This window comes from Mus caroli, unplaced genomic scaffold (genome assembly GCF_978045245.1).
Source record: "Mus caroli unplaced genomic scaffold, Mus_caroli_1 scaffold_11, whole genome shotgun sequence".
NCBI classification, from domain to species: domain Eukaryota; kingdom Metazoa; phylum Chordata; class Mammalia; order Rodentia; family Muridae; genus Mus; species Mus caroli.
The window spans coordinates 82,595,880-82,622,532 of NW_028227266.1; the positions used below are offsets into that span (position 1 = coordinate 82,595,880).

The following is a 26,653-nucleotide window of genomic DNA, read 5'->3' on the forward strand; positions in this document are numbered from 1 at the left end:
GTAAACCAGAGCAAAAACACAGCATCTGCGCCATTTCTCGCCCATGAAACCCTTCCCCTGGACCACACAGTCCGCTAGGGGAGCTGGGTACCATTGAGGAAGCCTAGAGAAGCTTTTCTCCTAAGAGCAGCTGAGCTCATAACTGAGACAGCATCACGGGGATGGGGGCGGGGGGATGGTTCGGAGAAAGGAGCTCAGCCAGGGATGTCCCGACAGGGAGGGGACCTGAATTCTAACAAAGAGAAGGGCCGGTCTTGGGTTGAAGACGAGGCCAGGGCTCCCTGGAGGGTAGTGCAAGGTCCAGCGGGAGAGCACCAAAGAAAAAGGCCCTGACCCGTGATTGTACAGGCGCAAGCCAGCAAGGCGCTGGCAGCCGCGGGTAACTCCCCGGGCGCTTGAAGTGGGTGGGTCCGGCCTCAACGCAGGAGGGGCGGTGCGACGCAAGGAGCCAATCACGGCCCACGCTTCCACGTGGCGAGCCGTAACCAATGAGAGGTAGCGGCGAAGGCAGCGGGGAAATTCAAACGTGTTTCCGGAGAGGGGTTGGGGTGCCGCTGTTTGGGCTGCAGCTTGGCTTTCAGAGGTGGGTGCATCAGAGCGGGCATGGCAGAGAGGCTGCGGCCGGCGGGAGGCTGCTGGGTGGCGAGGGTGGCGGCGAGCGAGCAGGCGCTTGGGCCCCCGGCCAGGCGGGCGGGTACGGCCTGTGGGTCCTGGGCTGCTGGAGGGGAGCAGGGCCCAGACGCGGGTGCGCCGTGCGGGCCGGGACTGGTTGTGTAACTCTCCAGACCTGCCCCCGTGGGTGGCTGTGAGCTGGGAGGAGGTGGGGAACCCCTTACTCCCCTCCTTTGGGCCCATTTTTATTAACACTCCGCGGTGGCTCTGAGCTCAAGCTAACTCTGAGCTCAAGTTAACTGCGTTGTGGAGAATGGCAGACAGAGTGACAGAAAGCCTGCAGACTGTGGACCATTAACAAACACATTCATGCAGATAACCAGAGCGCCTGGGCTCCAGTACTGTGACAAGTACCTCGATGCTTGCATTAGAAGGATAAAAGCACAAATCAGGGCTTTGTCTGGGACAAACTGCTGAAAGTCACTTATCTGTAGAAGGATGCAGAATGCTCTCAATGTCAATATTTACTCTGGCAGAGTAGGCGACCAAAGGGACAACTTATTGTCATTACCAAACGGATTCCTTACGTCCGTAGGTGAAAGAAAGACTTTCAGTGAAATGAAGTTTTCAAAGGCGTCAGCTGGACGTGGTGGTGTATGTATGTACAGCTAGTGCTTGGGAGATGTAACGAGATAAGCTGCAGAAACACAGAGAGAGCAAGGTATTTTCCAGGCTCACGCAGTGTAACCTCAATGCTGTTTCATACTGGGAAGAAATAGATGTTTTTGGTTCCTTGAAACTTTCTTCTGGTAAATTACAAGCTATGTCCTTGTGGGTTTTGTTGCTCTGGTTTGATTTTGTTTCCACTAACACTTACCTCACAACAGTTAAATTTAGATAGATATGTTTACAAAACTAATGTTCTATCTTCTTTATTCAGAAGACGAGTTACAATTTAGAAATGGAGGCTGAAGAGTTAATTGGCAGCAATGTGACAATTGATTCCATCATGAGCAAAATGAGAGATATTAAAAATAAGATAAATGAAGACTGTACTGATGAGCTAAACTTGTTTAAAGTCAGTGCCGATCACACGGGTGAGTTTTTTCTTTGCTTAAAAAAGCAAACAAAAACCTAAAAAACGTTGAGAGCTTCCGAGTTGAAGGTGAGCAGTATTAACCACCTTGTGTGGCCTAATGCAGTTGTTTCTGTTTTTCTCAGTAAGTGATGGTTATCCTTAGATTGTACTTCATACTTTAACTTCTTTTGTTTGGAAATATTACAAACGTTTTTTGCTGGAGGGAAATAGGCAGGCAGATAGATACACCAAACTTGGGAATCTTAGCCAGAAAGCTCTCAACTTTGTTGACTGTTTTTGCCACAAACTGAGGAAGCCTCACCAATCTTCCTGAAGTTAATTTCTTGTACTCACGTATTCATTTTATTTTGCGTGTGAATGTTTTACCTGCGTGTATATATATGTACCACTTTCATGCTTACTCTCCTTGGAGGTCAGAAGCGAGAGCACAGGAATCCCCTGGAACTGGAGCTATGGATGGTTGTGAGCCATCATGTAGGCACTGAGAATGAAACCTGGGTCCTCTGCAAGAGCATAAAAGTGCCCCTAACTGCTGAGACACCTCTCCAGTCCTCTGAAGTTATATTTAATCTTAACACCGAATACTGAACGTGAAGTATCTTCCTATTAGTCTTGTAGCTGCACCTGTCTTACCTCTGTTCTAGCTACAGGTCTCTATTAGTCCCAAATAGGTGTTCATTTTCACCTCTCTGGTCTTTGTAAACGTCTCTCTTCATGGCCTTCCCTGATAAACTTGTTTGAGAAAGTTACCTCCTGAGATGGGGATGTATCTCCCATCTTCTTTTCTTGTATTGTTTGCACAGCCCCAGTTCACTTCCTGCGTTTGTGTATCTATTCTTGATCTGTTCAAGAAATGGAAATGACTAGAATGTCATTTCCATGAAGTCAGCTACCTGTCTGTTCTATCCAGTGCTTGGGTTGATGCCTGATATGAAGTTGTTGAATACCGAATGAGTGAAAAGCCCCACAGTGTAACACACTAGTTTTGTAAGTCTTTCTTAGGTCTCAAGTGGTTGATGTCTTTTAAATGGTGGATATTTGCCAGCTAAAAACAGATGCTCCGTGTTCCATCTCTTTAAACTGGTTTAAAACCCCATTAGCTACATGAATCAGGGTAAAATTGACCAACAGTGCCTGAATGCTTAATGAAGTTTAATTCAAAAGCAAATGTGCAATAAACCCAAGGTGTTTCTGCCTGTGCTTGCCCATGCTGCATTGCTCAGCTGCTCAGTAGCCTTGATTCCAAGCACACAGTGTGGGTACTTTGCGCTGTGCACAGTGTCCCATGGCTCAGTGCCAGTAAAGCCTTGGCTTAGATCTGAGATGATTGTACATTATAAACTGTCAGATCTTTATTGTAGGTACAGAGGTTCTTTCTTTCACAGAAATGCGGTAATTTTATGATGAAAAAAAAAAAGACTTTTTAAAAAACATTTTCCTCCCTTTATTCCTATGTGTATCAGATTATTTTATCTTTGGAATGTAATATGTTAGAATGATTGATTTTGAAAATTGTAGGCTTGCTGACTTGAATTTCATTAAATATTGTTAACTTAATTTATTCCTGGGATGAGAATAGAATTTCCAGGCGTTTCTAAAATTGCCATACACATATTTCCTCCATTTGTACCACATATTTATGATCACCTGTATCCTCAGCATCGCTGGTAATAGACTCAAAATACTGACTAAGTCTGAAGGACACTAAAGATGCGCTGTAACCTGCAAACTCCAGATATTCCACCAAAAACAATTAACATCCATCTCGTTAGTATACGTGCTTGCTTTTATCCTTAATAAATAGTAAAATTATACGTGTAACAACGAATTATTTTAAAGTAAGTTGATTTGTGATCTTGTCAGTAAAAGTTCAATTTTTTATACCTATTTTATATACCTGTAGTCCTGGTAGTTGCTTCCAAACTTCCTCAGGTAAAAAGGTATCACAGGTGGGAGGACTCTGGTTACTAGTGGGCCTGGTTCCTAGGGGCCTCCAGATCACAAGTGGCAAGATGTATTTTTTTAGGTATTTCACAAACTAACTTGTTAGGAAATTAGTAGAAATAAAACTGGAAAATCAGTTGGTGGGGGTGCACACCATTGATCCCAGCACTCGAGAGGCAGGGCCAGGCGGATTTCTGAGTTCAAGGCCAGCCTGATCTACAGAGTGAGTTCTAGGCCAGCCAGGGCTGCAGAGAGAAACCCTGTCTCAAAAACAAAAACAAAAACAAAAGCAACAACAACAACAAAAATCAACCGAAACAAAACTGAGAAAACTACATTGTTAGTATCCAGCCAGCTTACTTTTAGAGTGAGCAGTCGAAGTTTATTCTTTTCTGTTGTGGTTTTGGTTGGTTTGTTTATTTGTTTTGAGACAGGGTCTCTGTAGCCCCAGCTGTCCTGGAACTGCCATGTAGACCAGGCTGATTTCAAAGTCACAGAGATTCACTGTGCTGCTCTGCGAGAAAGCAGGAAAGTTGATTTTGTTTTTCAATGGAGTAATAGCTTCTTCAGGAAATTAGAATTGAAAATACCTTTCTAATAAAAGTAATTAATAAACTAATAAAAGATATCCTAAGTAGGGGGCTGGTGTTCAAATTCCTTTCTTTTTTAAAAAAAAGTGCACTTATTTAGTGCTGACTAAGTGAAAATTATGTTTGCAGGACTTAGCCCACTTCTGTGCACATTCAGCAAAGATAGAGGGTTAGAGGGTCAAGATCACGCGCAGCTAAGTATTGAGTTGAAGGCCACCCTAGGTTACTTGACCCTGTTATAAAAATAAAACAAAATCATCTGAAGTTTATTCTTTTCTGTTGTGGTTTTGGTTGGTTTGTTTATTTGTTTTGAGACAGGGTCTCTGTAGCCCCAGCTGTCCTGGAACTGCCATGTAGACCAGGCTGATTTCAAAGTCACAGAGATTCACCTGCCTCTATCCCCCCAGTGCTGGGATTAACGGTGTGCAGCACCATACCTAGCTTGAAGTTTATTCTCGCTTTTGCTATGTACGATGGGATTTCACAACAAGAAAGCTGACACCCACAAGAAGCCCTGTAGGTTTTGAAGGCAGGGATTGGTGAGACCAGGAAATTAGCAAGGTATTTAAGAGAACTTGGAGAGGTCACTTGTCTATTTCTCAGTTGTGATTTTTTTTCTCCTTATTTTTATGACTCAGAAACTGTTAACCAAATTATGAGGGTCGGGAACACCCCAGAGAACTGGCTGAATTTCTTGCTGAAACTAGAGAAAAACAGCTCACCTCTAAATGACGATCTTTTAAATAAGCTGATTGGTCGGTATAGTCAAGCAATTGAAGCCCTTCCTCCAGATAAATATGGCCAGAATGAGAGCTTTGCTCGAATACAAGTGAGACTTGCTGAATTAAAAGCGTAAGTATTAGTGAACCACACATAACCAACTATATATGTGCTATGTTACAGAGAAACAGGGTAAAAACATGGAATTTATATTTTTTAAACTTGTACTTTTATTTTTAAGGTAATTTTTTTTCTGTGGACATAGATCCCTCAGAGTTACAGTTTGGGGTACACAACTTTAATCTAGTTTTTTATTTTCACATTAAAAAAAAAAAGAATAGTCTATCTCTTTAAAAAGAGAAGTTATCAAGTGTACTTGTTATAAAACCTTTTGATTTTATAAATGTGAGTCTAATCTTTTGTTGCAGTATTCAAGAGCCTGATGATGCCCGTGACTACTTCCAGATGGCCAGGGAAAACTGCAAGAAGTTTGCTTTTGTGCACGTATCTTTTGCACAGTTTGAACTGTCTCAAGGTAATCTGAAAATATCACATTTACATTTTAAGTGCACATTCGACTGTAACAATATTGAATCATAGATTTGACGTGAAATATTAAAGCAAAAATATTACAGTTGATGAGGTGAGAACATGGGACAGGAGTGCTCCATAGCGTAAGTCCAGGGTATTCTCTGGACTGTCCATATACTCACTCCCACGGAATGTTCTGGGGGAGGAAGGACAAACATTGAATTTGTTTCCTTCACTCAGGATACATCAGAAGGATGCTTTTTCTCTCCTTTGATTATTTGTAGAATAAAATATAATTTTAGCTGGCACTTAGATAATCTTGTCTAGGCTCTAGGCTGTGGCTTCATAGTACTGAGTGTGTTTAATAATGCTGTAACAGTGAGCCGCTGGATTCTAATACACCACTGCAAGGGCAGTCTGTCTTGCTCGTGCCATCTTTTGAGTTAGGGCCAGGACATCTTTTTTTTTTTTTTTCCCTGAACCACTTTTACCCTGGCTAGCCCTTTGGTTGGTTTCCCCCTCTCTTCTCCCCCCCCTCCATTTTCCTGGGGATCTTTAGCTATACCCTCAGAGTAGCCTCTGGCCAAGCCTTTTATTCCTCTGCTTATTTGTGCTGGCATTCTGGTCTCACGCACTAACCAGTTGAGCGTTACCACTGCCAGCGGCGTCCCTCTGATAGGAAGGTTTGTGCAGTGCAAGCTGCTCCCCAGGATTGAGGTAGGGAAAATGTTGTGTAACACAGACATGGTTTGAGAGTCCTGAGTTTACCTATGGGAGTCCTAAATTCTAGTAATTTAAATATGTAGTCAGCTGTGTACATGTAAAGCATGCATTTCCCTCCTAGAAAAATTGATTCTTTCTTGCTTCTTATGGTCAGGCCTTTATGACCCTATGGCTTTTAATGGTAAGTGTAATTCTTAAATTGTAGAACAAATAAGTTGAGCTGGCTATAAAAACATCTAAATAACTGAACTTTGGCAGTAGCCACCAGATCAAAATTGTGATTGTTTTGAGCAGGGGGGATGGGTAGACTACCAGGAGCTAGCGCAGCTTCCTGAGGCTGTGCACTGACTGCTGCGTGCATTTAGAGGGCTAGGGCATCCCAGAGTCTTTATCAGATTCCCGAATGGATTTTTGACCTGAGTTAAAAAGACCTCCAATTGCTGGTGCTTCTTTAAGTCACTATGCTCAGTAAACCTTCAGGATTTAATCATTACCATATAATCGTTAAAATTTGTAAATTGTGAGTAGCTAGAGGTTGTCTCATAGTAACATCATTTTTAGCTTTTAAAGTTTTTCATATGGGCATGTATTGGGTGTTGAACATATCTCCTGCACCTCAGCTCTTTCGGCCCTCCCTTCCCCTCTTTAATCATCTTGGTTGTGATTTTGTGTTACTGTATAAAATATAGGACCATAAAAGAGGGAAAAAATATATTTATCTAAGGTTGGCTTACTCTGCTTAATATGACTGTCTCTAGTTGTATCCATGTTCCAGCAAAGGTCATAACTTTATTCTTTATGGCTGAAAATAATTTCACTGTGCGTGTGTACCGCATTTTTGTCATCCATTTCTCTGTTAGATGTCTATATTGGCTTCACAGTTTAGCTGTTGCAGGTAGCTTCTTCTTTTATGTGTATGGATATTTTGCCTGCATGTATGTACTTAAACTATGGACATACCTGGCACCCACATAGTCAAAAGCAGGCATTGGCCTCTGGAGTTGGTAAATGGTGGTGAGCTGCCATGTGGTTGTTGTGAACCAAACCTGGTCGTCTCCAAGAACAGCAAATGCTCTTAAATATGAGCCATATCTCTAGCTCTGTGTATAGTGCTGCAGTACACACTGATGTGAAGTATCTCTGTGATGCGTTGAATTGCACTCTTTTGACTAAATAAATATCCAGGAGAGGTTGAGGTAGGACATCTCTTAGATCTGTTTCTGGTGTTTTGAGAAACCTTGGTACTGATTTCTACAGAAGCTGGACTAATTTACATTTTCATTAGTGATACATAAGATTTCCCTTTTGTCCACGTTTATGGTGTTTTTTAAATTTATTTTCTAATGAGTCCCATTCTGACTGGAGTAAGATGGATTTTTTTTTTTTTTTTTTTCGTTTTCTTCGAGACAGGGTTTCTCTGTATAGCCCTAGCTGTCCTGGAATTCACTCTGTAGACCAGGCTGGCCTCGAACTCAGAAATCTGCCTGCCTCTGCCTCCCGAGTGCTGGGATTAAAGGCATGCGCCACCAAGCCCAGCAAGATGGATTCTTGATATAGTTTGATTTGCATTTTCCTTTGGCTAGTCAAGTTAATATTTTTTCATGTATTTATTGACCACTTGTATTCTCCCTTTATGACTGTGTTTTTGTTAGCTTATTTGTTGATTGATTCGGTTGTTTTCTTTGAAGTTCTTTATATGTTAGATACTAGGCTTCTATTAGATGCATAACTGTCCAAGAACAGCCATGTCTCTGCTTAATTAACTATTTCCATTGTTGTACAGAAGCTTTCTAATGTCACTTGTCACTTGGGGTCTCATTTTCTGAGCACGTAGGGCTCTGTTCAGAGAGTCTTTTCCTGTGGTTAGGTCTTGAAGTGTTTTTCCTATATGATGTTCTTTACACCCTAAGTGCCATATCCATAGCATTATAGCCCATGGATTCCATAACTGTTGATAACATCCTGTGTACTACATGATGTACACATTGAATATTTACCAACTGCTGGAGATCAAGTTTGTATTTGAAAGGAAATTTGGTAATGTCTGTGGTTGAATAAGCTTTCTTGGTAGTTTTGTATTTTGGCAGTGGTATAGACTAGTTTAACAGCAGATGGTAGCCCTTTAATCCTTTTTTTTAAATCATTTTCCTAGAAGAGTTTTTAGCAAATTTTTAGTCTTGATGACTGAATGTTACTATGAATAGTATGTTATAACAAATGCTTGCTTTAATAAGGAGAGTACCCAAGATGCTTCTAATTCCTGTAGTGTGTGTGTGCGTTTAATAAACGCTAGTTTATTAAACTTCTAAATGGTTTTCAGTGATGAGCAGGAATTGGTATAGAGGAGTTAACTGTATGTGTGATAAGTGAGAAATTGTTTATTTGCTTATGCAATAATGCGAGTAAGTCTCATCTTTCCACTAGGTCCTAATGAGTAAATAACAAGCTGAGACTAGTGGGCAGAGGATGCTGCGTCAGTAACAGTTATCTTTCCTCTCTTAGGCAATCTTAAAAAAAGTGAGCAGCTTCTTCATAAAGCTGTAGAGACTGGGGCGGTGCCGCTGCAGATGCTGGAGACTGCCATCCGTAACCTACACCTCCAGAAAAAGCAGCTGCTTTCAGAGGAGGACAAGAAGAGTGGGTCAGGTGGCTGTCCAAGGGCGCTGTGCTTTGCTGGAGTGGTAAAATTCAGACTGAGGTTACTTTAAAGGAAAAAAAAAAGTATGTAGGTATAAGGCTTAAAAACCTAAAGTTAAGTTGTAGGTGTATAGGAGGTAAGCTGTTCAGAAACAAAATCCCTACTGCGCTAACCTTGTGTTGGTAACTCCTTAAAAATGACTCAGTCAAAGTAAAGAGGTAGCCTTTTGCTCTTAGTGAAGGATAGACTTTTACCCTGGACACAAAGCTTTATGTGTGGAGAATATTTAAAGGGACAGTTGGAAAGAAGTGTATTGATGATAGACACTGTCCCGCTTCCATGTCTTTTAAAACATTCCTATTTGTAAGATTCCTCTTTTTTGTAAATTTAATCATAGTTGTAACCTTTTTACAGCATCGACAGTACTAACTGCCCAAGAGCCATTCTCCAGCTCATTTGGAAATGTACGGAATAGGAGCATCAGTGAGTCCAGAGGACAGGCTGGGGCAGCCAGGGTTTTATATGGGTAAGAAAATGCGTTCAGCTCTTTACATGATTGTCTTTGGCATTTTGACACTAGTGTAATAACTACATTTAGCAGTAAAATGAAGATATGTTATTAGTAGTATTCTCTGAAGAAAAGCACAGCCGCTTTCTTTCCCTTTAGAGAGAACATGCCTCCACAAGATGCCGAAGTAAGTCATCAAAATCCCTTAAAGCAGACCCACAAAGCTAAACGGGTGAGTTGTGTGAGTCCACTTTGAGGAAGGTGACGGTAGTGAAGTCTTTATGTGTCCCAGTTGGTAACGTAATCTTTCAAATCGTTTCTAGTCGTGCCCCTTTGGAAGAGTCCCAGTGAATCTTCTGAACAGCCCAGATTTCTATGTGAAGGCAGACAGTTCAGCTGTGACACAGTTATCAACAAGGTATGTTTGAGTTTGGGTTTCTGAAACTTGTTTGTATATAAGGACTGTTGTAAGAATATCTTGCTTTTTTACTAAGCAATAGCAATAGGGTTAGTTTTGCTTGGTAGTTCTGTGGACTGAGCCTAGGGCAAGTCCTCTGCCGCTGACGTATATCCACGTCCCTCTCGTCACTGTATGAGACCAGATTTCACTCATTCTCCTCGGCTAGCCTAAAACTCTGTACCCTAGCCGTACGTAATCTGCCTCCTGCACTTACAGCTGTTGGTGTTCACCAGGCTTGGCATAAGTAAATTTCTTTGGTATGAGAAGTTCATGGGTTTCTTTTTGGTTTTGTTTTGTTTTTTGAGATATGTTCTTCTGAGATGTCTGGTGGTCCTCCTGCTTCTGTCTCTCTGATGCTGGAATTACAAATATGTACCACCACACCGGCTAGCGTAAATTTCTGAATGCTATCAGGAACAAATTGAGTAGAAGGAAATTACTTCAATTTTCTCTCATTAAAAGTCTTGAAGCTACTATTAAGTAAGGAGGTATACTGGAAAGTTACCAAGTGAACAGGATGTGTAGAAGCTATGAAGAGTGAAACTTGTGTCATTTGAGCATTTCTTATTAATAGTAATATATCCAGTGTAGTGCTTATTATAGTGTGTGAGGATCTTTATAGCAGGGATGGAAGGTGATTTGAAAACAAACTCTGTTTTAATTCACTTAAGGTGCTGGCTTGCTCTTAGTGGGAATGATAATTAATTCATACATTGCTTCAGAGCTCAGGGCTTCAAGAAGTGGGATAGAGGCCGGGAGCAAAGCTCTAGTAGAGTATATACTAAACATGTGAAGTGCGCTGGGCTCAATCCCCAAGCACCCCAAAAAACCAAAATAAAACAAAAAAAAAACGTTAATTGGCTGCTGAATGAGGAGGTGCAGGGTGGCTGAGCCAGGAAAATCTTTTAAGTCAAGGGGTTGCTGAGATCACCTTGGCCTTATAGTAAGCAGACTCTGTATCTTAGATATGAGTGTGTGTTTTTATATATGTTATGTTTATATATGATATATATGTATGTGTGTTTATAGATAAGTTCAGTAACGAAGGGTCATTCTCATCCGATATATTCCCTTACTCCCAATTTAAATGTCTATTCCCAAATAAGAAACAGAAATGTGCTTGATGTGGTGCTATATGCTAATAAAATAAAAAACCAAATTATTTTAGTTGGTGCCTTCAGAAATTGAAGTCCTGTTCTATTTAGGCTTCAAATACATATTGATGGTTAAGAGGATATTTGCATTTAAGTTACATATTCCTGTTCTCTTGGACCTTCATGTCAAATACTTAGTTGAAGCCTACTGGAGATTTTTATCCTACTCTTAAAACGTATTGTTTTAAACCCTCCCACCCCTCAAGGTTCACTGAGCCGGGTTCTTGATGCTTTTTATGACAGAGTGTATGCTGAAGTGTAGAGGTGCACATGGCAGTTCATTGTGTGTTCTTATCCTTCATCTTGTGCAGCCTGAAATGTAGTTTCATCTGCATACTTTTCCTTTCTCACATGCTTATCTTAGCTCCAGCTGTAACTTGTTAGGTAATGAAGACACTGGCAGTCATCTATCTCTTGATCAGTTTGTCATTGCTCAGTACCTAATTTTTAACCATAGTCACCTTTGCATTCGAATTATGTCACTTTTAAAGTGATGCTTCCAGCTCAAAGTGTATATCAACTAGCTATGTGTATTGAATTTGAAACAATTTGATGTTAACTGTGAAAATCTTTTTGTCTCATGGATAATAGAAAGGGATCTGGATCAGAGCACAGAGACGCGATTCTGCCTGGCTCCAGATCACGTGGAAGTGATTCCTATGAACTGAGAGCTTTAAAGGTATTGTGATTGTAAATGGCTGTGAAGCAAAGCTTCCTGCTTTAGAACTCACTGAGGTTTTTTAGAGAAAGGACATAGTGTTTATCTGTCTCCAAAGTATTGGTGAAGTCACCATAAGTTTGAGACAACCACTGAGAGGTGGCACAGATGTCCTGGACTCTCTCAAAGATTAAGGTGTTAGAGCAAGGCTGGAAGAAGCATGGGGTACATTAATTGGGCATGTGTTTAAATGGGTTAGGAGGCTGGGATCCGAGAGTTAGCATGGGAGCTATGCCCCAGGTTTTGTTTGTTGCTATGTTTACAGACAGGATTTTGATCAAGTGCTTTTAACCCAGAGCACCTGTTAGTGCAGAGGTGGGAGCATAAGTATTAAAGTTAATCTGCTGTGCCCCTGCCTTTGTCAGCTTTACACGGGAAATGACTAGTTCCAGATGTAGGAATTTGTAGGGATTCTAATATTCTTGGTATACTTGGCTTAAATCCCTGCATTGTGTGAATTTTCAACATTACAGCCTTTCATAATCTATGCTTTAAAATAATTTTCTCTACTTTTAGGGAATGGTACTTAATTGTGTCAAAAAATTATATCTCTCATTTTATAATAACTACTGCCTTGAGGTTACGTAAACACCAACTTTTACTAATGCTATTATTTTGGTGATATAGCACAGTCGGGACAGGGGGTTTGGCTCAGTGGCAGAGCACATAACTATCATGTGAGGCTCTGAGATCAATTCCTTCCCAGTACTGCAAAATTCATAAACATATACTAACTAAAAAATAGAATCATGTCAACAAGATACTTATAGCTTATCGTCAGGCTTATTCTATATTGGATCCAAATTTTCTAACACTTTCTTTTTTGAGTGAAGTATACTGTAGCAATTAAGTAATATTAAAATGTCCACTTAAAGCAAATTTGTCAAGTTAATGGTTATAACCTTTCCTGATGTTGTGATCAGTAACTTAGGATGTTAATCTTTTCTGGGAGTTTGTGAGCTTACAAATACAAGAGATAGTTTTGCAAGCAATCTTTTCACATAGATAAAACTCTTATTATATTGAACAGTTAAGACCAATTAGTACTACTGCTATTTATCGTACATTATCTTATTTGAAATCTTTCTATGCTTTTTTTGTATAGCCCATTCAAAGTTTCCATTTGAAAGACTCTTTGGTGTCCAATGAAAAGAGTTCTGAACTTATGTCTGATTTAGTAGCCTTGAAGAGTAAAACAGATTCAAGTCTAACAAAATTGGAAGGTATGTGCTCATGTAGTCAACCTGATTAAATTCACTGGGCCGTTGACAAAAGAAGGATATGAAAGTCAGAGGGGGGCTTGGGAATAAAAAGGGTTTCTGTGGGGGAGAGGGAGCGATAAGAGAAGATAACCATGGCATGGAAATGCCTCAAGTTCATTCTGTATGTTTGAAACTATCAAAGAAGAACACACAGGGGCACACTGGGGAGATGGCTCTGTGGGTAAAGTGCTTGCCGTTATACACGAGGACCCCAATTCAAATCTACCACATAAAGCTGAACTCAGTAGTCAGGTCTAGAACTCCCATACTCCTGTGGTAAGGTGCCAGGGACAGGAGACTCCCCCCGAAGCTCACAAGCCTTCTCTTCTGATGCACACAGCACATACCCTATCTAGAACAAAATGGTAGCAAGAACTGGTACCTGAGGTTTTTCTCTGACTTCTCATGTTTACACAAATGTGCATACATATCATACACAATCCATGTAGCTTAAGACAACAGATAATGACCTAATATTGATATAGAATTTTGTCTTCCTTTGTTTTCCATTTTAATTTTTTTACAGAATGAGTGAAAAGTATTGATTCGTATAGGAGAGGAAACCACTTTCCTAAAGGGCACATAAAAAGAGGAGGGACAATAAGTGGAACTGAGTTACTTTTCTTAGTTGGTTTGACAGCTATTGTCACTGAAGAGCAAAAAAGTAATTTTTATATCACAGTCCACTCTCATTTTCATTTTGAATCAAATGTTGGTTTTTCACTATATAGGTACTATAATAAATGTTCTAGGAATCCAATAATTTTAAGAACAGGGTCCCAAGATTGCAAATCACTTCTGGGATGTACATAGAATAGATAAATCCTAATGTGGGATACAGTGTAAGGATTGTTAAGAGAGATATAAGCAACATGCTCTGAGAATTTAGGAGAAGGAGAATTTTACAAACCTCATTTGGATTAGGCAAAGTATGGAAAAGCATTTGAAAGAGAAGAAATTTGAAAACCCATTAGCATTTAAGTGGGGACTCATAGGAGTAGGCTTCAGCTGGAGGGAATAGCTTAGGCTAAAGAATAAATGATAAGCCGGGATGTTCCGAGGGGCTGGAAGGCAGCTGCTGCAGCAGTGGGGAGTGAGGTGAGTGACATGCCTACACTTCGTACTGTTGTAGACCTGAAAGTAAGCATGCTTTCAGGGGAGAGCTGGGGTTTATTGGGTGACATCAAGTGTGCGCCAGTGCGCCTCTTTCTGAGGAGACTGGGAAGCCAAGGAAGGCTGGCTCTGATGTTTATCTGCTGCTTCCATGATTTTAGCCCTGGAAGCCCAGTGCCTAGGAAAGCCCCTGGCTCAAGCCGTGCTTCTTCTGTAGAATCGTCTTCTGTCCTTCACCTTCACCCTGCCTGGGAACAGATTCCTAATCTTTGTACTTTTGGAAGCTGTTTGTCATGTTTTCTTGTCATCTTTTGATATCATTAGGAAAAGTCACCTTTATCAAATATTAATGTTTGTCACCTGTTAATAGAGCTAATTTGATGAAATAGAATTCTGAATTTCTGTGGATTCTGACTTCCTACTCTTTGCCTTTATACTTTCTGCTATTTTAAACAAGGTTTATAGGAGTATTCTAAACACATTTACAGATTGTAGGGAATCGTTTTTTATCTTCATTTTTAGGTTCAATTTTGCTTGAACTTGGTATGAACACAAAAATATATGATAAGATAAGGTGTCAAGATTTTGAATTGCCATAAAGATTCTAGGTTCTATGTATCACTTTTCATTCGTTGGAAAATTGAAGTTGGGTTGAGAAGCAGTTGAGCCTATAAAGACATCCGAGACAAACTGTCATCTTCAGCCTTCCAGCCCACTAGCTTGGCATGTGTTCAGTCACTTACTAGACCAAGAATCCTGTTCTAGAGCTCTTGTGTCTGTTGTGGTAGATCTAGTTAAGGATAGCTGATATTTTTGCTGTTGTGATAATGAAGGGTACCCTTTCCTGTATATAATTTTGGTCTTCAACTTTATCGCTAATATATAAATTCGATTTATTTATTTATTTATTTATTTTACTTAGATATACTGACATTGCTAAATTCACTGAACAATTCTAATGGTTTCTTTATTCTTTAGGCCTATTTTGTGTGTGTGATGGTTTTATTTATTCTTTTTAGAGACAAGGTCTTTTTTCAGACTGCCTTCAAACTCGAAAGTTCTCCTGCCTCAGCCTGTTAAGGGCTGGAATTACAGGCATGTTCTACAGTGCTCAATTTGTGAGTGTTGTTAGGTCCACAGTCATGTTTGGAAATAGTATGTCCTTATTCTTAAGGATCCTTTCCATTTCATTATTGTGCAGCTTCTAAGAGGTCACGGTTAGGATTCTAAGGCGAACTTGATGCCTCACAATTTTAAGGTGACATTTTTATTATCCTAACTCTTGGAATGATAGCTGGTTTTTACTACTTTTTTTAAAATCTGATTCTGTAATGTTTCTTTTTGGCTTAGATTATTCATATTTTTTGTATAACTGTGTGGTTGGTTGAGCATTGAACTTTATGAGAAGTCTTTTGTTGGTGAGCTACTCATGTTTCTTTCCTTTTTTTTTTTAATTTTCTTTATTTGCATTTCAAATGTGTCTTAGTCAGGGTTTCTATTCCTGCACAAACATCATGACCAAGAAGCAAGTTGGGGAGGAAAGGGTTTATTCAGCTTACATTTCCACATTGCTGTTCATCACTGAAAGAAGTCAGGACTGGAACTCAAGCAGGTCAGGGAGCAGGAGCTGATGCAGAGGCCATGGAGGGGTGTTCTTTACTGGCTTGCTTCCCCTGGCTTGCTCAGCCTGCTCTCTTATAGAACCCAAGACTACCAGCCCAGAGATGGTCCCACCCACAAGGGGCCTTTCCCCCTTGGTCACTAATTGAGAAAATGCCTTACAGTTGGATCTCATGGAGGCATTTCCTCAACTGAAGGTCCTTTCTCTGTGATAACTCCAGCTGTGTCAAGTTGACACAAAACTAACCAGTACAAAATGTTATCCCCTTTCCTAGTTTACCCTCCAAAAACCTCCTATCCCCTTCCCCCACCCTGCTCCCCAACCCACCCACTCCTGCTTCCTGGCCCTGGCATTCCCCCACACTGGGGCATAGAGCCTTCACAGGACCAAGGGCCTCTCCTCCCATTGATGACTGATTAGGCCATCCTCTGCTACATTTGCAGCTGGAGCCAGGAGTCTCTCTGTGTGTTTTCTTTGGTTGGTGGTTTAGTCCCAGGGAGCTCGGGGGGTACTGGTTAGTTCATACTATTGTTCCTCCTATGGGGCTGCAAACCCCTAGCAACGCGCACTGATTTTTCAGATGTTTAGCAGAAAACATTTAGGGGTGAATCATATTTGGATGTAATTTATTAGGTCTTTTATCAGTTAATATTTTTTATTTATTAAAAACCAGGTCTACTTTAGTCTAGAATGGTCTCTAGTGAAACTTTTTAAACTATTTAGGAAAGTTAGTGTCTTGCATTCTGTAAGCCTGACTCCGTCCTTCCTCCACTTTCTAATAACTTATGTTATTTTCAGAGTAAAAATGAAGCGTAGTTTATACAACACTCGTATTGCTTAAGCTTACTTGTTTATGTGAGGTTTAGTTTGTTTTGAGGTGAGGTCTTGCTGTACTGCCCAAGCTGGTTTCAGATTCCCTGGTTCAAGCGATCCTCTCCTACCTTTGAGACTATAGATGGATGCCACACCTATTCTTAATTATTATCATCATCAAATGTTAATTTTCAATGATTACAAAATTTCAGAAGCTAAAGTGCGTCAAGAGCCAGAGATTGCAGAAAGAAGGCCCATGCAGTGGCAGTCTACCAGAAAGCCCGAGTGTGTGTTCCAGAACCCTGCTGCCTTTGCACCCCTGCGGCACGTTGCAGATGTCACCCCGAAGGCTGACAAAGAGGTGATGCTCTGTTCACGTAAACAACATTACTGTCTTTAGTAACGTGTGTCTCAGGTTTGATGTGTATGTTGGGTATTTTGTTTTGAAGTGTTGAGGCGATGAGAGATTAGTGCAGTAATTGATTTACAAGATTTCCTTTTTTTTTTTTCCAGAACACTGTGATGAGTAGTAGCTGTAGGATGCTAAGAGCACATGTCAGGATAAATTCTGTTTCATCAGTACTTATAGACTGCCGTAGTTTTGGGGTTTTTTTTGTCTTTTTTGTTTTATGTGTGGGTATGTGCCTGTGCATGCAGGTGCCTATGGAGGCCAGAGGCGTTGGGCTTCTAGAGCTACAGTTACAGTGAGTGGTTGAAAGCTGCCCAGTATGGAGGATGGGCATCAAACTCAAATCACCTGCAAGAGTAATATAGTTTTGTTTTGTTTTTTTAACCCGTGAGCTCTTTCTCTAGCCCTACAACAGATTTATAGTTTAGAGAACTGGATACATATATCCATAAAAATAATTTGGAAAGGAATATTATTCATAGTAGAATGTTTGTAACTGTGGCAAAAGTAATATCTATATTATGTGTTACATCTTTATAATGAAGTATTACTAATAAATCAAAGAAATTTTGGTACACACTCCAACCTAAATGAACCTTAAAATTGTTAAGTATAACAACTGTATCGCACAGCCGGGCAGTGGTGGCACATGCCTTTAATCTCCACTTGGGAGGCAAAGGCAGGCGGATTTGTGAGTTCAAGGCCAGCCTGGTCTACAGAGTGAGTTCTAGGACAGTCAGGGCTACACAGAGAAACCCTGTCTTGAAAAACCAAAAAAAAAAAAAAAAAAAAAAGAAAGAAAGAAAGAGAAAAAAAAAAAAAAACCCATGTCACAGGAGGCCACTGGTTCTATGAACTAATGTGAGATGTTCTGAATAGACAAAACCATAGAAATAGAAGTTATGTTCATAGTTGGTGGAAATAGGTAATATAAGAAACGAGGAGCGAGTTACAGGTATGGGATTTTTTGCTTGGGGATTGAAAATATTCTAAATTCAGTAAATAAACTGAAAACTTGAAAAGCATCCTTAGACACAGCAAGGAAGGTGAGCCAGTTTCTTGTGACCTTGCTCACTGAGCAGCCTTCTTAAAGGGAGTTCATTTTGTCACATGCCTTACTTTATAGCTGTGAGTTCCCCGTTTCTGTGTTAGGCTGCTTCTTCCTCACTTTTTACAAAGTCCTACTCTTGGGTCTCTGTGCTCTCAGTGCCATCATGCTCTTACTTACTGCTGTCACAGATGAAAATCCTGGTGACTCCACATTGTTCCTTAAAAAATACTCTGGGCCAGACATAGTGGTGCACACCTTTAGTCCTAGCACTTGGGAGGTGGAGGCAGGCTGATCAAACTCAGGTTCTCAAATGTATTTAACAAAACAAGACCCAGCATCTTCCTTGTATCAGAACCATCATGTGTTAAATTTTTATAAAATGTTCAGGAGTTTGCAGTGTACTATCTACAGAGATGCACTTCAGTCTGGGGACAGTTTGAGAAGAGTTTGTAGCACTAGGTATGGAATACAAGAACAGTGCCAAAATTTAACTGAAAGTTGGGCTGGGGAAGAAAGCTTAGTAAAATGCTGTACAAGCGTGAGGACCTGAGTTTGATAATGAGCATCAGTGTAAAAAGCAGGGTTAGGGGCATGTGATTGTAATCTTAACCAACACCAGGGGGATAGAGACCTGTAGATCCATAGGGCTCACTGCTCTGCCAGCCCAACCTAGCATAATCTATGATGCTCAGGTCCAACATAGGGACTTTCTTAAAACACAGTACCCTAAGTTGACCTCTGGGCTCTACCTGTACATGTGCACATGTGAATGGATATGGGTGAGCACACACACAAACACACGCTGTTTTAGTCTTCTTTTGTGGTGCTTTAAAAATGCTTGGCTCATGGTACTCTTAAGAGGTGTGGCCTGGTTGGAGTGGGTGTGGTTTTATTGGAGGAAGTGTGTCACTGTTAGGGTGGGCTTTGAGGTCCTATGCTCAAGCTCCACCCAGTGTGAAAGAGACCTTCCTCCTGCTGCCTGCAGAAGGGAATCTCCTTGTTGGTTTTGGTTCAAGATGTAGAATTCTTGACGCCTCCAGCACCAAGCCTGCCTGCATGATGCCGCACTTCCGGCCATGACGATAATGGACTCAACGTCGGAAACTGTAACTGCAGCCCCAACTAAATGTTCTTTATGAGAGTCATGGTGCCTCTTCACAGCAATGGAAACCCAAACTAGGACAGCTTTGCTTTTCATATTTTTATTATTTCAAAGGTTATATTTGTTAAACTGTTAATGTCTAGTTCTCTAAGTCATGGAATTTTAAATTTTCTTTTAGCAGAAGTGTACCGCTGTTGAGTAACTTGCCTTTTCTGTTTCAAAGCAGTCACCACCAATCTCAGTTCCTAAATGGCTTGATCCAAAGTCTGTCTGCGAGACACCTAGTAGCAGTTCCTTGGATGATTGCATGAAATGGTAATTACCTTCTGCCCTGAGCCCAGAATGCAAGGTGGTAAACAGAAATGGGATAAGCGTCCAGACCAAGCTGTATTGGGTTGAACCTGATCTCTTATTTAATGTCTTGGAAATTACTTTCTTTCTTAGCATCAGTTTTTGGCATCTGTAAAGTCCAAAGGGGAAAGCAAATTATGATTACATATGTATTATCTTCATGTGTAATTCTGTTTTTAAGATCTGTTGTAAAAGTGCTCTGTCATATTATACTCTTATAGCTTAGAAATCAAAGTATGCAGTTCATCTCTTGCTTGTTAACATGTGTGCTTCTCTGATTGGGAAACATTTTAAAGGAAATTTAGCATTCTTAGAATGGAACAGGACAGATAGATATTTCCAGGTATGAAGTGGTAATTGGAATGGGATGGCCTCTGAGTAAGATCAGATGTATAATTCACATAGTTTGGAAAGTATTCAAAGATACAGCAATAAGGACAGGAATGAGAGGTGTGTGAAGAAAGTGGATGATCAGTGCTGATAAAAAGGAAACATAAAAGATACTGCAAAAGAAAATGAGTGATGTTTCAAAGAAAAGAATATATAATAACCTTCAACCATTGGCTCTATTTTTAATGCTTTAAGGGATAACATAACTCCGTGATGCCTTTGGCTTTTTATTTTCAGAATGTCATTTTTACCCTAATTGCAACTATCCTATTTATAACCAGTGTCTTATCTATTTAATGCAATGTTATTACTTCATCATCTTATTACATGTAGTTATTTCAAAGAATGATTGCTAGCTAAATTAATAATGCATTTCTTAAGATATTTATGTGTGTGTTCTGTATACTGACTTATATATGCAGATGCACGTGCCTGCAGACCAGAGGGGTCTGTTACTCTCCACCTGCTTCCCTTTAGACAGAATCTCTCACAGAATCTTGAGCTAGACTTGGCAGCTAGCAAACCTTAGCAGTGCTTGGGCCTCTGACCGCACCAGGTTACAGGCCTGCACATAGCCATGCCTAGGTTTTACATGGCTGTTGGGTGTTTATGCTTGCGCAATAGGTGCTCTTACCCACAGAGCAGTCTTTCTAGCTCCAGATTAAAGTTTTTGTTGTCGTTATTGCTGGGTTTTTTTGTTTGTTTTGTTTTTGCCAAGTACTGCTAACAATGTTGAAGATACATTGGCAATCAAAGGAAACAAAATCTAAATGTGTGCTGAGCAGACACAAACTGGAAGAGCAAACTCCTCTGCGGACACGATTGGCTCTTAGTTATTTCTAGCAGACTGCCATAGAACATTATTGTTTAAAAACAATTCTAAAGATCTGTGGTCAGTTATAAGCTGACCTTTGTTTTGGCCAAAATGTTATAAAATTCCCCTTACTCCATACTTTTTTTTTTTTTTTTTGGTGGTTTTTCGAGACAGGGTTTCTCTGTGTAGCTCTGGCTGTCCTGGAACTCACTTTGTAGACCAGGCTGGCCTCGAACTCAGAAATCCGCCTGCCTCTGCCTCCCGAGTGCTGGGATTAAAGGCGTGCGCCACCACGCCCGGCTTTACTCCATACTTTTAATTTCATCTTATTTTATTAACAAGGATTTCTTGTTTGGAGACAAAAAAATTGATTTCACAACAATTTTCCCCGAATTAACCACCTGGTCATGATACGAGTCAAACACATAAATATCAGCTCTTAAAAATTAATGTGGGAGTTTTAGGTTTATGTGATCTTTTTACAGTGCATGAAGACTTACAATTTGCCTTAATTTTTAAATATATTAAAGAAAATGAAAATCTTTTCTAGTTTTAAGACTCCAGTTGTAAAGAATGACTTTCCACCATCAACACCTTACAGCCAGCTTGCCCGCCTCCAGCAGCAACAGCAGCAGGGACTCAGCACTCCTCTTCAAGGCTTACAGGTTCGATGCATGTGCTTCCTGGTACCATAGTTAAGGTGCAGTCGGTTTCATCGATTTTGCTTTCACAGTATCAAGTTGTCAGGGAAGGTCTTCAGCAGCTGTCCCTCAGGGAAGCTAAGGGACATTTTGATAAGGGTGTGTCTTGCATGTGCTCTCAGTGAGTAGGCTCAGGAATCCAGTTTGAATAGTTTAGTAAATCTCTTATCCTGGAGCTCACTTTCTCCTTGTGAGCAGCGCCATTTCCTTTGTCCATTCATCTGGAAAGTGGCTCTTCTGGATAGAGGAGCAGTATGAGGCACTCAGAGTGATCATCAGTTCTGTAAACCAACAAACATTTGCTAACATGTGAATTACCATTTGATAAAAACCTAGGCACCAACTGACTGAAATCACTGTATAATAGTCTTGAACACAGTGTGAACATGGGTCTGTCTGGTGGGCAGACCTCATGGACATGGACATAATTCTGGCTTCACTCTCAGCAGCTGTGTGATCTTTGGCAAGTTACAAGAACTCTTTGTACCCATTTCATCATGCTTAAAATGGAGAAATAATACGACCTACTGCTAGAATCCTTGTGAAGGTTATGTTAGTTATATATGTAACTCTTAAAGCAGAGCATGGCCTGACACTTAAAAGTTGATAAATGTTAAGTGCTGTTGTTATTTAAATGAAATAACCAAAGAACGATGACCTGTTAAGACCAGGAGATGAAAAATAATCGGCAGAAAGTGGAAGAGTAGTCGCATAACCTGGGAGGGAGGAACTAGGGGTTGTTACTGTGCAGTGGTATAGAGCATAACCTGGGAGGGAGGGACTAGGGGTTGTTACTGTGCAATGGTATAGAGCATAACCTGGGAGGGAGAGACTAGGGGTTGTTACTGTGCAGTGGTATAGAGCATAACCTGGGAGGGAGGGACTAGGGGTTGTTACTGTGCAATGGTATAGAGAATAACCTGGGAGGGAGGAACTAGGGGTTGTTACTGTGCAATGGTATAGAGCATAACCTGGGAGGGAGGGACTAGGGGTTGTTACTGTGCAATGGTATAGAGAATAACCTGGGAGGGAGGAACTAGGGGGTTGTTACTGTGCAATGGTATAGAGCATAACCTGGGATGGAGGAACTAGGGGTTTTTACTGTGAAATGGTATAGTTTCAGTATTTGATGGCAAAACATACTGAAGATGGACCATGGTGATGTTTCCACAGTGACCAGTGTACCTAATAACACAGAATTGTACTTGAAAATACTTAAAAAAGCAAAGTCTGGGTTATGTCTATTTTGCCATTATATAAAAAGATGAGCCAAAGACTACCTGACAATAGCTTATGTGATGCTAACTGCAGGCTTGGAATTATATAAGAAGGTACAAAGTGAAAGGAAAAAGCCCAGCATGGTAGCACACAGCCCTTGGGAGACAGAGGCAGGAGGATTCCTGTGAGTTTGAGGCCAGCCTTGTTTTCATAGTGGGTTCCGGGGCATCCAGAACTAAGTAGAAAGACCCTTTCTCCAAAGGGAGAGAGTAATGTTGATTCAAGGTCTGTTTATTGGCCATTTAGTGCTAATAGGTCCTGTTCTGGTTAAAATCTAGAAGGCAATACAGAAGTGACTGGAAAGGGGACTTAAAATGCCCTGGAGGAGGCCACTGTCAGGAGAGACTTCAAAAGCAGTCAGGTGTGGCCTAGAGCTGGGGAGGGGTCAGTGCTCAAGGCATCACTGGGCTTTTGGAAGTTCTGTGTGGGAATAGAGAAGCAGAGTAAAATAATCTAATTAATTAGTAGTTTGGAAGGCCCTAATGAGGAGGTGGATGGGGTGAGGAGTCTCGTGGAGGGAACTAATGTCACACTGGTATTGAAGTAGAATTCCCTGGTGTGACTGTATTCTGAAAAGTGTTCACTGCAGGGGTAAGGATGTCAAAGGGATTATTCCCCAAGAAATGCTGTTTAAGGAAGAACAAAGAGAACACATGGTTGACAACTCTGACTTACGTCAAGTCTCAAGGATAAGGACATTAGAATCCATCTGTCTGTTTCTATAGAAGATTACAGGAAAGATTCTGTCATTTTGGATTTAAAACATGTCTCAGTTAAAGTGAAGTTTATTCAGATTTCGATTGAATTTGGTTAACTAGCTAATCAAAGCCTCTTCATTTCAGCTTTACTATCTGAAAATAGGGCCTTTTAGCACACCATTTCTTTTAAAGTCTATAAATACAGGCAAGACCATCCAGTTATAAGAAGGAAGAAGAGGACAACTGATGTTCACAGATTGATGGGGACAGTGAACTTCTCTGAGGGCAGAAGTGGACAGACAATGATGAAATATGCATTGTCTAATTGAGAGCTCACTGTGCCTTGGCACAGTGCTCTTATGTAATGTTAAATGGGGGTGGGGGTAAAGAAATGACTGTGGAGGTGGAGGTGGGAGTAAAGAGATGCAAGGAAGAGAGAAAGAAAGATGAAATGGGTAACTCATGAGTTTGTCCATTGAATAGTAAGTGACATTCTTAAATTTTCTACTCAGATGAAGTAAAAATCAGTTCAACAGGAGACCTTTGAGAAATTTGTCTCTGAATTTAGTTAACATATTTCTCTTACTCCTCATTTATGTTTTATTGGTGGTGGGTTTTGTTGGTTGGTTGGTTGGTTTGTTGGGTTTTTTGTTTAGTTGGGTTTTTTTTTTTTTTTTTTTTTTTTTTTTTTTGAGAATCTTTTGTATCCTAGCTGGCCAAAATTGGGAGTGTTTCATCATACCTAATGTAAACTAGTTTGTTAGCCATGTTGTTTGAACTTATATTTACATATATTAATTGTTTAGATTTCAGGCTCTTCATCTATAAATGAATGCATTTCAGTTAACGGAAGAATTTATTCCATATTAAAGCAGATAGGCAGTGGAGGTTCCAGTAAGGTGAGTATCAAATGAATAGATATCCTGCCTTTTAGAGTAGGTGGCTCTTTTATCTTCTAGAAGCCCATGTTGCCCTGGAGCCTCCCCTCCTTCCCCTAAAATCACTTACCTTCCATAGACCGACCACTGGCTCTCAGCTAATACCCTCCTCCTGTGTCCTCTGCTTTCAGATCCCTTCTGGGTCACGTTAACATGGTTTGCAGTGCCTTAGTAACTACTGTATTGTCACAGACTGAGAAAAGTGAACTGAGGACATAGCGTGATGTTAGATATTAAGCAGCATTGTGGCCTTCCTTTTCCCTACAGATTTATCTCATTTTTCTCTATAGCTGAATGAAGTCACATTATAGATACATATTTTCCATTATCCACTCATCTGTTGAGCAACATTTAGAGTGGTTTCATTTCTTGTTGTTGTGAATAGAATGGCAATAAATGTGGATGCCCACATGTCTGTCTTGTAGTATGAGTCCTACGAATGATATAGCTGGGCCATCTTAAGAAAGCTCCATTCTGACTTTCATAATGGCCGTACCAGTTTACAGCAGCAGTGAATAAGGGTTCGTCTTTCACCACATCTTCACCAGCAGTTGTTGTCCAATTTTTTTGATAATATCTATTCTGACTGGGTTGAGGTAGTATGTCAGAGTAGTTTATGTATTTCTTGGGGCTTTGATCACACATAAAAATACCCTTTGGCCATTTGTATTTCTTTGTAATTTTTTTATTTTTTTATTTTGTACATAATGAGCTTTTGCCTGTCTGTCTGCCTCTGCCAGCCGAGTGTAGGCCGGCAGAGGCAGTTAGATCTCTGAAACTAGAGGTACAGACAGTTGTTAACCACCGTGTGGGTGCTAGGAATTGGCCCTGAGTCCTCTGAAAAAGCAGTGTTCTAGGCTGAGCCCTGCAGCCCTCTTTCTTCTTTTGAGAACTGTCTATTTCATTAGCCTGTTTGTCGATTAGAAGTTTTGTCTTATCTTATTTTGCATTTCTCTATACTTCTGACTATGAGTGCCCTCTTTGAAGTATAGGTAGCTAATATTTCCCACTCATTCTGTTGTCTGTTTATAGTTTCTTTTGCTCCCCGGGACCTTTTAATTTCATGTGTTGATCTGTGGGGCTATTTCCTATGCTTTGGCTCAGAAAGTGCTTGCCTATACCTCTATCTTAAAGTATATTCCATTTTTTCCTCTGGCAAATTCAGTGTTTTAAGTTTTAAATTAAGGTCTTCGTTCTACATTGAATTGCCTTTTGTACAGGATGAGAGAAAGGCTCACCCCAATGCTAGCTGTTAGGTGGGTTGTCCTTTCTTTGTACTGCATGCTTTTGAGATCTTTGTCAGATATGAGAGAGCACTGGATTTGTTGGTTTGTTTCTCGGTCTTCTGTTCTGTTCCTTTGTTCTGTCTGTTTTTATGTCAGTACCTGGCTGTCTTCATCATTATGTCCTTCTAGTCAATTTGCCTACAGTTTGACTAATGTAAACTCAAATATTGTAATACCTCCAAAGGTATTCTTTTTTCCTTAGGATTGCTTTGTTGTTCCATATGAATTCCCATGGGTTTTGATTGTTTGTTTGTTTTGTTTTGTTTTGTTTTGTTTTCCTAGTACTGTGAGGAATGTCCTTGGGATTTTGATGGATATCTTAAATCTGTAAACTAATTTTGGTGGTCTGGCCATTTTCATGATACTAACCTTGACTATGACATGTCATGGAGCATCCTCTATGCTTCTTCTGTTTGGATATCTACTTCTTTCTCCAGTTTTGGGACATTTTCTGCTATAATTTTATTTGTCCATTTTCCAATTTAGCACATATCTTTTTTTTTTTTTTCCTATTCTATGAATTCTTGGGTTTGGCTTCTTGAATGTATCCCAGAATTTTTGAAAGTATTGCCTGTGTGCATTAAATGTATTTTCTTTATGTGTGTGGAGTATATTGTGGTCTTAGCTTTGTCTTCCATCCCTAAAACTTGTTCTTCTGCCTTGTCTTGTTTAGTAATGATGCTTTTTGGTGTACTTTTTAATTTGACTGACCATTCATTCCCATCATTTACTTGGTTTCTTTTCAGCACATGGTAATTTTTTCTTCCATGTTTTTTATTTTCTCCTCCAATTTACCATTTTGTTCACTTTGGCGATTGTCTTATTGGGGTCTTGGATTGAGTTCCTTAGTCCTTCGTACATTTGTTTGAGTCTTTTATCTGTTCATTAATTCATTTTAAAAGTAGGACTATGAATTGTTTTTCTTCTGGGACTGCTTGGAGCCCTGATTTCAGTTCTTACTCCTTGACTGAGGAGGAAAGCATTGTGAGAACTGTCTCTGAGCCACACTTGTCACCCCACTCCAGTCACTTCTGCCTGTGTTGCTAACCCACGGAGCTACCCTCCAAGTTGTTCAGGCTTCCAGAGCTTTGTTAGATGTGGTTCTGTGCTTTGACTTTTTGTTTCTTAG

The 26,653-nt window shown here is 40.3% G+C and overlaps 1 protein-coding gene across 3 annotated transcripts in view; it reads left to right on the top strand.

Annotated features, from left to right (window-relative positions):
• The first annotated feature begins 505 nt into the window (after nucleotides 1–505).
• The window catches only part of Ttk (TTK protein kinase), a 37,446-nt gene continuing 11,298 nt past the window's right edge, over nucleotides 506–26,653 (top strand). Inside the window, exons 1-15 of one of the 3 annotated variants that reach the window (XM_021171760.2) lie at nucleotides 542–583; nucleotides 1,208–1,333; nucleotides 1,553–1,709; nucleotides 4,884–5,097; nucleotides 5,394–5,500; nucleotides 8,722–8,865; nucleotides 9,272–9,383; nucleotides 9,525–9,597; nucleotides 9,689–9,783; nucleotides 11,571–11,658; nucleotides 12,803–12,920; nucleotides 16,719–16,867; nucleotides 19,292–19,383; nucleotides 21,174–21,288; nucleotides 24,107–24,199. In XM_021171760.2, the coding sequence (XP_021027419.1) occupies nucleotides 1,574–1,709; nucleotides 4,884–5,097; nucleotides 5,394–5,500; nucleotides 8,722–8,865; nucleotides 9,272–9,383; nucleotides 9,525–9,597; nucleotides 9,689–9,783; nucleotides 11,571–11,658; nucleotides 12,803–12,920; nucleotides 16,719–16,867; nucleotides 19,292–19,383; nucleotides 21,174–21,288; nucleotides 24,107–24,199 (1,536 nt within the window). In that variant the 5' untranslated portion in view covers nucleotides 542–583; nucleotides 1,208–1,333; nucleotides 1,553–1,573. Of the gene's footprint in view, nucleotides 584–1,207; nucleotides 1,334–1,552; nucleotides 1,710–4,883; nucleotides 5,098–5,393; nucleotides 5,501–8,721; nucleotides 8,866–9,271; nucleotides 9,384–9,524; nucleotides 9,598–9,688; nucleotides 9,784–11,570; nucleotides 11,659–12,802; nucleotides 12,921–16,718; nucleotides 16,868–19,291; nucleotides 19,384–21,173; nucleotides 21,289–24,106; nucleotides 24,200–26,653 lie in introns of all 3 variants that reach the window. The other 2 variants (XM_021171762.2, XM_021171761.2) reach the window with 2 other exon arrangements.